The following is a 9250-nucleotide window of genomic DNA, read 5'->3' on the forward strand; positions in this document are numbered from 1 at the left end:
TTAAAATGCTTCGATTTCACAAGGGACTGCTCAACCCTTTACTTTGTTGTCACGTCCAATAATAGAGTATTATACATATAATCAATATATATAGAATATCATAAAGTCTAAATAAAATATTATATAATATTCGTATATTTTCCACCAATCTTTTAATATTCTATTTATATTGAAGTTCAACCTCTATTTCATTTTATTTTAGATAATTACACTTTCTAAGTTTCTCAAAATATATATTTAATTTATCAATTAATTCATAAAAATTCATTTAATCAAACACCTTATATATTTATAACTATTATTTTTAATAACATATGTAAATTATAGGAAAAATTGCATAATACCCCCCTGTGTTATGCTAAAATTGCACAAAATTTATCTGTGTTAAATAAATAGTCATAAAAGACCCTATGAATTTTGAAACCCTGCAAAAAAGACCCCCTCCGTACAAAACTGACGGAAGGTGTTGTACACGAGGTGGAAATGAGAGTAGGGGTTTTTTTTTAATCCTATTTCAACTTTTTTGGTAGTGCAATTGTCCAAAATACCCTTCTCCTTCATTATATATACAACTTAACATCCCCTCACAAACATACTACACAAAAATAGAATTTTAAGCGAGCAAATTTTTAATTTGTCCCTTTTGTTTGAATACAAATAAAAATTATATATTATAAATTAAATTAAATTATTATTTAATTTAATATATTTTCATATTTATTTATAAAATATACTAAATCAATATAACAATCCTACAATTATATCAGATTTTTTATCTTTTATAAAATGTTATATTATTAATAAAATTAAACTATTATTTAATTTAAATGAATTTTAATATTTATTTATAAAATATGCTAAATAAATATAAAAATACCTAAAATTTATATCAATTTTTTAAACTTATATAAAATATTATATCTAAACTATTAATATATATTTAAATTAAGCATTTACTATTTTTTTAAATTTTTTTAACTTTTACAAAATTTTATATTTAAATTATTAATATGTATTTAAATTAAACATTTAATATTTTTTATTATTTTTAAATTTTATTAAAGTAAATAATTTTAATTAATTTTTATTTATTAATTCTTCTCCCTCGTCTTCTCCAACGCCGACGAGTCGTCGGCGGTGATAAAAATGGGCAATCTTGGTCTTTTGGAATCGTCTCGACGAGAGGAGTCGAATGGTGGTAGTCTCAGGCCGTGATTCGTCCAGACGGCAGCAAATCAACGCAACAAACATCACGGCAGAAATAAATTTAAAAGTTTTGGATCTCAGCAAAAACTTAATGAAAATGAGCAAGGTTGGTCTCGTTCAAATCTCCACGTCGAGGTGAGTCTATTGGTGGTTGTCCCAGGCCAAAATTCATCCAGACGACGATGAATCGAAGCCAAGAAGCTTTGACGATCGTGCTCGAAGCCTAGTCTCTCCAGTCAATCAAAGTTCAAATTGATAGTATGAATTTATTCATCTTGAGGAGAGGATTCCAATAGTATAAGCCATTGTCGAAAATTCTTTCAAACGATGATGGAATCATAGAGAGAAGATTCGGAAGAAATAGTATATATAATATATATCATGTATATATAAATATATATAAATAAAAAATATATTTAAATTACTTAAAATTTGGATCGTTTATTTAATTACATTCAAATATCAATGGTTGCTATAAGAAGGGTATAACAGTCAATTTAGCAAAAATTTAACGCCGTTAGGGTTTCATCTAACGGAATGGGAGGGTATGCAACAATTTAAAAAACACAAGAGATTTTTTGCCTATTCTTTTAATAAAGGAGTTTTTAGCTAAATTTTAAAAATACAGGGGGGGGTATGCAATTTTTCCTAAATTTATTACCATTAGAACCTTATTTTCCCTCTTTAATAACATAATATTTCTTAAATATAATTTTCGGAACATTTCTATGAATTTTCTATCAATTTATCATTACTATATAATTTCATTAAATAACAATACATAAAATTGCATATTTGGTTAATCATTCTGATGGAATTGTGTAAATTAACTATAATAATAATTAAATCTAACAAATCTAATATTTTAGTTAACCAACTATATTATTTTTTATATCAAATATGATATTTACTTCGATACTAATTTAAATAGCCAAAATCATAAAATACTCTGATTAAATAATACATCGCTCAATATAAACTATATTTAATAAACAGACTAATTAAATAATATCATTATATAAATTAATAAAAATTAAAATAGAAATTCTTACCTTCGCTGCGCGCTAACTGAAGAAGAAAGGAAAATTGCAAGAGTTGTATTTAATTGTAGTTTGTATATATATATATATATGTTTATCATGGGGAGGTGGGGTGGGTTATTTATTTTTTTATTACTAAAAAATAAAAAAAAGTATATTAATATAATTTAATTAAATATACTAATATTATTATAACGAGTCGTGATTTGTAATTCAAAAATATATTTTTTTTAAAATAAAGGGCGACTTTGGTGTCATGATTTGTAATCCCGACTTGAGCATTTTTTTTTAATTTCATTTAATTAATTTTTGTTATAAATTAATTATATAAAATTAATTTTTAACAACATATTAAAGTTCAAAACATCATAATATTAAAATTATATTAATTTAAGTAATTACAATTAAGTGTACAAATGTAATAGTGTATATTTTTTTGTACAATTGTAAAAAGTATAACGAAGTATAAAATTATTCTTGACATCCCGGTATCGACACATCTGATTGTGTAGAAGAATTTCTTTATTGGGTTTGTTGCCTTGCACGCCTTTGGACCCAATCCATCTCGTTGTGAATACGTGATCACTCCATTGGTATTCTATGCAATAGTTGAAATGCATCGTCCTGAACGGGTTCTTCGCCAACTCGGGATGTGGCAAAATATTCCAAAAGCGATGGATACTTGGTATATGAGCCACCATCATATCTCCCGTAAAAATCACACAGGCACAGATTGACACCTGCAACACATACAATACACCACTAGATGATAAAGATGATATGACACGATATGACAAAATTGTACAAAGTACACAGGTTACATATTATTGAGAAACCCATAACCCATCAGCCACAACAAATTGCTTTTCCATCCGATGATGCTCCCACAACATCGACAGGCAAAGTAGTAGTTCTAGTCGAATGTCTACTGGTTCAGTTGAACGTCGTGATGTTGGAGTGGATATAGCTGGTCCTTCTACAGTATATACACCTCAAGATTATTACGTGTCTCAACCGCCTCAAATTTATTACATACCTCAACCGCCTCAAGATGATTGGTTTCAATCAACTCCATGTATACAAAACCAAACACAAGTTTATTCTTTACGAATATATCTTGAAATTGATCTTGGTATTAATCAACCATACACATAAGGATACAATATTTCACCAATTCCATTTCCATCGTTTAGTGCATATCGTGACAATGTGGAGTCTAGTTCTGCAGCAACATCTAGTCAGTTCGGTGGTGATGAAAATGAGGCGCAAGATGAGCCAGTGCAAAATGTGGGCGAGGAAATAAGAAGACCTCGACATCAACACCATACACCCAATTGTGGAATGGGTGAACATTTTTTACATTTGAAATTGTATACTTCATTGTATTTTTTTATAATTGTACAAAAAAAAATATACACTATTACATTTGTACACTTAATTGTAATTTTTTAAATTAATACAATTTTAATATTATGATTTTTGGACTTTAATATGTTGTTAAAAATTAATTATATATAATTAAATAAAATTATATAATTAATTTATATAAAATTTAATTAAACGAAAAAAACAAAAATGGCCAAGTCGTAATCCCAAATCGCGACATCAAGTTGCAATTTTAAATCGCGACTTGAGCTTTTTCTTTAAAAAAAAAAATTAATTTTTACTCGAGTCGTGATTTAAAATCGCGACTTGTTATATTATTATTAATATATTTAAAAAAATTATATTAATATAATTTTTTGTAATAAATAAATAATTAACCCGAGGTGGGGGGTGGGCCATCGCCCAATTCATTTTTCCTTCTGTTTCATTTCTTTTCTCTTCCTTTCTTCTTTTTTTTATTTAATTTAATTTTTTTTTCAAAATACCTATAACGTCCTTCCTAATTTTTTAATTAATATAATTTGCCTCCACATATTATAATAAATTCCAATTTAATCCGTTCAAGTTTTATTATATTCCAAATTCAATCTATAATTTATTTACTCATTAAATTTAAATTCTTAATAATTACCAATTAGTCTCCCAATTATGTGAAAGTTTCTGCGTACGTCACACATGTATCCCAAGAATACACATTTTGATGCCTTTAGATCAAACTTTGTTTTAGACGGCAGTGTATTGGTGCCATAACATAGACACTCAAAACCTTTATATGATAATAGTCAGTAGGCTTATTGTATAACTTTCATAAGGTGTCTCCAGTTGATTGTTGGGGTAGGTAATCTATTAACAATATAAGTGGTTGTGAGCATAGTTTCAGTCCAAAAAATCTTAGGCAAAGAAGCCTGAACATTAGAGTTCTTGCGATCTGTAAGAGATGCTTGTGTTTTCTTTCAACTACGTCATTCTGTTGTGGTGTATACACACAAGTTTTTGATCCAAGATAATTCCTAAAGAATGATTGCTTAAGAACTCGTTTCCATTATTAGCTCCGATAATTTTGATCTTCTTATTGAATTGTGTTTTGATCATAGAATGGAATGAGATTTACAGGGGGTGTTCGTTTTATATTTTATTAGATAAGTCCAAGTACATCGACTGAAGTCATCCACAATTGTCATCATGTAGGTGCAATGTGACAAGGATTGTTGGTTATAAAGCCCCCAAATATCAATGTGAACTAGGTTAAATAAAGCTTCAGAAATGCTACTGCTGACCTTAAAGGGAAGTCTCTGTTGTTTAGCCATTGGACAAACATCACAGTTGCTGATTTTACTTTGATTTTCTTTCAATAAAGGAATGTGAGCAAGTACATTTTGAGATGTGTGTCCTAGCCTTCTATGCCATATATCTAAATCAAACATCACAGAGTGACAGAGATGAGTACCTAAGCCTGTCTTATAGTATTTGATTGTTTCTAGCTGGAAAGATGTTTCATCAAGGATGTATAGTCTTCCTACCACTTCTCCTACAGCCACAATTTGTTTAGTCTTGTGGTCCTGCAGCACACAGTGAGAATCAATAAATAGAAATGAAATGGAGGAAGAACTACACAGCCTGTTCACAGAAAGCAAGTTAAATTAAGTTCTAGAACATGCAAAACATGTGTAAGTTTAATTTGATTTGGTAATATAATGTTACCAATTTGCTCAACAGGGCGCTTTGAACCATCGCAAGGTGAATGTATGACTTAACAGTACTCTCAATGAGGGATGCAAACAATTTTTTGCTTTTGCATATATGTGAAGATGCCACGATGTCAATGATCCAAGAACCTTCATGTAAAGTGTTGCATGTTTCATTGTACAGTAATTTACCTGAGAAATCATCAAAATTAGCCTGTGTTTTAAACTGAGCTTGGCCATTTTCTATCATCAGCTTTTGAATTTCTGATCTGATCAAGTCAGAGATCATTCCTTTGTCCACTGGAGTTTCAATGGCTGCTGCAACTTGATTGTGTATTTCTGTTGTGTTAAAAGCACGGTCTGCACTAGTCTGATTCTTTTTCTTTTGAACTAGAGTCTTATACCATTCAGGTAACCGTGCATTTTAGAACAAGTGGTCTTCAAATGTCTAACTTTCCACACTCTTCACAGAACATACTTTGTTTATCCAGTTGAGTTCTCTTCTTCTGCACAAACTTTGAAGGAAAACTGATATTCTTTCTACTTTCTCTAGTTTGCATTGCCATATTCTATGCATTGCTTGTAATTTCAGAATTAATCTCTCTTTGTTTTTCAACTCCTAAGATCATGGAGTAAGCTTTATTCACACCATCAACAGAATTTGTTTTCTCACATGATCAAAGCTATCATGCAATCTCACATGTTTATTTCTGCAATAATCTTGGATGCTCCACACTCACACTTTGGCATTGGTTTAAGACATGAAGTTCATCCCATAATATTTTAAATTTTTCATAATATGCAGAAATTGAAAGATCAACCTGTGATACAGACGTCATTTCCCTTTGCAGTTGATAGATTATTGGCCCATTACTTTCTCCAAAATGTGTTTCCAATTCTTGCCACAATTCTCTAGCTGAATTAACGTATAAGAAGCTTTCTACAATATCATGTAGTCATTTCTTACCCAGTGCTTGTATTCATCTGAGTCCTCGTGCGGTTTCAGGCTCTTCCCATTGACGAAACTTAGTTTCATCTTCGCCCCTAGCGCTATTTTTATCGATCGACTCCAAGAAAGGTAATTCTTCCCATTCAAGAGTGATGAAACCAAGCACATCCTTAGGTTATCTGAGTTCTGCAGCCTCATCATTTCAAACTCTTCCATCAATTGCTTTTGTTTATTTGGTTTTTCTTCAAAATCCCCCATGGATGAGTCTGATAAAAATTTGTGTGTATAGTGATGGGTTTTTTCAAAAAAACTAATGAACCATAGAAAATGGCTCTGGTACGATGAGAATATTCTAAAATAGAGCAAGAAATGAACAAAGAACCTGATTATTCATTCATCTAATTAGAGTCGCTAGTGTCATTACACGCAGTAGCAATTCTGGTATTAGTTGTTCACGACTTTGTCTTCAGAAATACGACAGCCACAGCACCTCCTCGGCAACATCTGCTTTCATTCCAAGTGTGAAGGTGTGTATCTGTCTTTAAACTATACTAAATTATGTCTTAATTTACTTTTAAATTAATAAATAATTAGTATTTGTAATGTGCTTATATTTTGAACTCTAGAGTATTCAAGTCAAAGAACATTGTGGCGTAAAACAGAAGTAATTGAATTTGATTATATTGCTTGGTATTAAAACATGTGGAATAAAAATAGTTATTATTAATACAGTGTTTTTTAAAAGAGTAATTAAGAAAAATCAAATAATTTGATTGGACATTAATGTTTAGATTAATTCATCGGGGGAACTAATTTGAAGCTGAAAATAAATTTTAAACTAATTTCCAAAACGATGATAAAATTTAGGGTCTAATTGCCTTTAGAGCCCGTTAAAATTATAAATTCATACTTTTTAATATTTTTTAAAATTGTGTGGACACCTCTTATAAGAATTATTTACTTACAGCTGTACCCCTTCAATTAGAAATTGAATGAAAAATGTTGATATTGATTCGGTTCGAATTCAGCGATCCCGAGACACGATCTCGTCACAGATAGCTAAATCCTCCAAGATCAGATTTTGGGTTCCCTGAGAATAAGACAAGAACTGTGAGCTCGTCGGACACATCCCCGACAATGACCCTCCGACGCTCAAGTTAGGTTGATCGAGAGAAAGTGTGCGATCTCAAAGTTCGATCTCAATAAATGCAGAACAGTTACCTTTAATGACGGCGTTTCGGGTCTATATATAGGGCTCAGCAGGATAGTGTTGACCAACCACGTGGTCTCATCCTACTGGCTGGCGTCCATGATCAGACGGCTATAATTGTCCGGGTCTTCGAGGGCAGATGGATCCGGGTCGGGTTCCTCGCGACCCGACTGATGGAAGAGGCGCGGATCCTTGCTTAAATGACTACAATGCCCTTAATGAAGGACATTCTTGGCATTTTCCTTATATCTCCTCTTAATCACACATCAGATATTAATAATTACTATGAGTTATATTATATATCATCTGTTTGCACTTTATAATGGTATATTGCTCCAAATGATAAGATGGATAGCGCCATCATTACAAATTGTTAGAAGCCTAATAAATAGTGATATGACCCCAATTTGATAATTAAAACTATATTGATAATTATTGTTGCAATCATACGCGAGTGGCATCCAGGTTGAGTTTGAAGAACTCACTTTCATCATCAGCAAGCCAGAACTACAGTTGCAGAGTGCTTGCTCAAAAACGACGAAAAAACGTGTTTTACCTCTTTATGTTTTTGTTTCTTTACTTCTGCATTTTTATTAGTGGTTAACTAAGCATGACGTGGCGCTTAGTTGGAGGTGACGTGTATAGGTTGTTAGTTTGTTCAGGATTAGTTTTCTGATTAGTTTTTCTATTTTTCTTTCGTCTTCCTCTTCTTCTCTATATTTAAGCCAAACTCCTCTGTAATTTTAGTGTCTGAAGATTGAATGAAAGCAGTTTCCATTCTTGCTGCAAACATGACTATTATTCTGCATTTGTATTTGTTTCTTATCATGGTATCAGAGCCTTCCTTGTGAAGGTCTCTGCATATCTCTTACCATCATATTGTTGAAAACTTTTCTGCCATGGCTACGACAGAATTTATTGATTCATTGGGTAATGACGCCACATCACGTGGTGGTTTTCATCAAGAGTTTATGTAGCTTCAGTCCTCGGATCACACTGGAATGGTGATGGTATCAGCTCAGCTCACAGGCAACAATTACTTTGCCTGGAGTCGAGCAGTGAGAAGAGCTTTAACGGCGAAAATGAAACTTGATTTCATTGACAGTACTGTGAGCCGTCCACCTACCAATACTAATGATTCAGACGCTGGAATCGCATCGATTCCATGGTTAGGACCTGGATACTTAATTGTATGTCCAAGGAACTCGTGGAGTCTTCTATGTATGTGGCTTCTTCGCGCAAATTGTGGTTAGAATTGGAGGCTCGGTTTGGAGAAAGCAATAAACCCATGAAGTATCAGTTGCAGAGGGAAATTGGGCAAGTTACACAAGGAAATATGAGTATTACAGAGTACAACACCAAGTTGAAACACCTTTGGGATGAGCTATTGTGTCTTGCTCCCACACCAAAGTGCGTATGTGCTGGTTGTACATGCGATGTTAACAAGGCTCTGGCAGAAATGACAGCTTCTAATCAACTAATCCAGTTCTTAGTGGGATTAAATTCAGTTTATGAACAAGCACGCAGCCAAATACCATTACTGGATCCATTGCCTTCAGTCACCAAGGCTTTTTCGATGCTTATTCGAATTGAAAAACAGATGCAAGTTAGCATTAGTAGCATGGAGCCAACCAATGGTGCTGCATTTCAGTTGAAAGCCCAAGGCTATAGGAAGAAAACAGTGATGGACAAAAGGCAGCAGGTGGCCACTCTAGAGACCCATGTTTCAAATTATACGGCACTCCAGATTGGTACAAAGAAATGGCTGAGTTAA

At 32.3% G+C, this 9250-nt stretch overlaps 1 protein-coding gene across 1 annotated transcript; it reads left to right on the forward strand.

Moving 5' to 3' along the window:
- On the forward strand, positions 8669 to 9250 carry LOC110011565. The gene has a single exon (XM_020691763.1). It carries the CDS (start codon positions 8669 to 8671, stop codon positions 9248 to 9250), a length of 582 nt encoding a protein of 193 aa, XP_020547422.1.

The sequence above is a fragment of the Sesamum indicum genome, linkage group LG2, assembly GCF_000512975.1.
Source record: "Sesamum indicum cultivar Zhongzhi No. 13 linkage group LG2, S_indicum_v1.0, whole genome shotgun sequence".
Taxonomy (NCBI): domain Eukaryota; kingdom Viridiplantae; phylum Streptophyta; class Magnoliopsida; order Lamiales; family Pedaliaceae; genus Sesamum; species Sesamum indicum.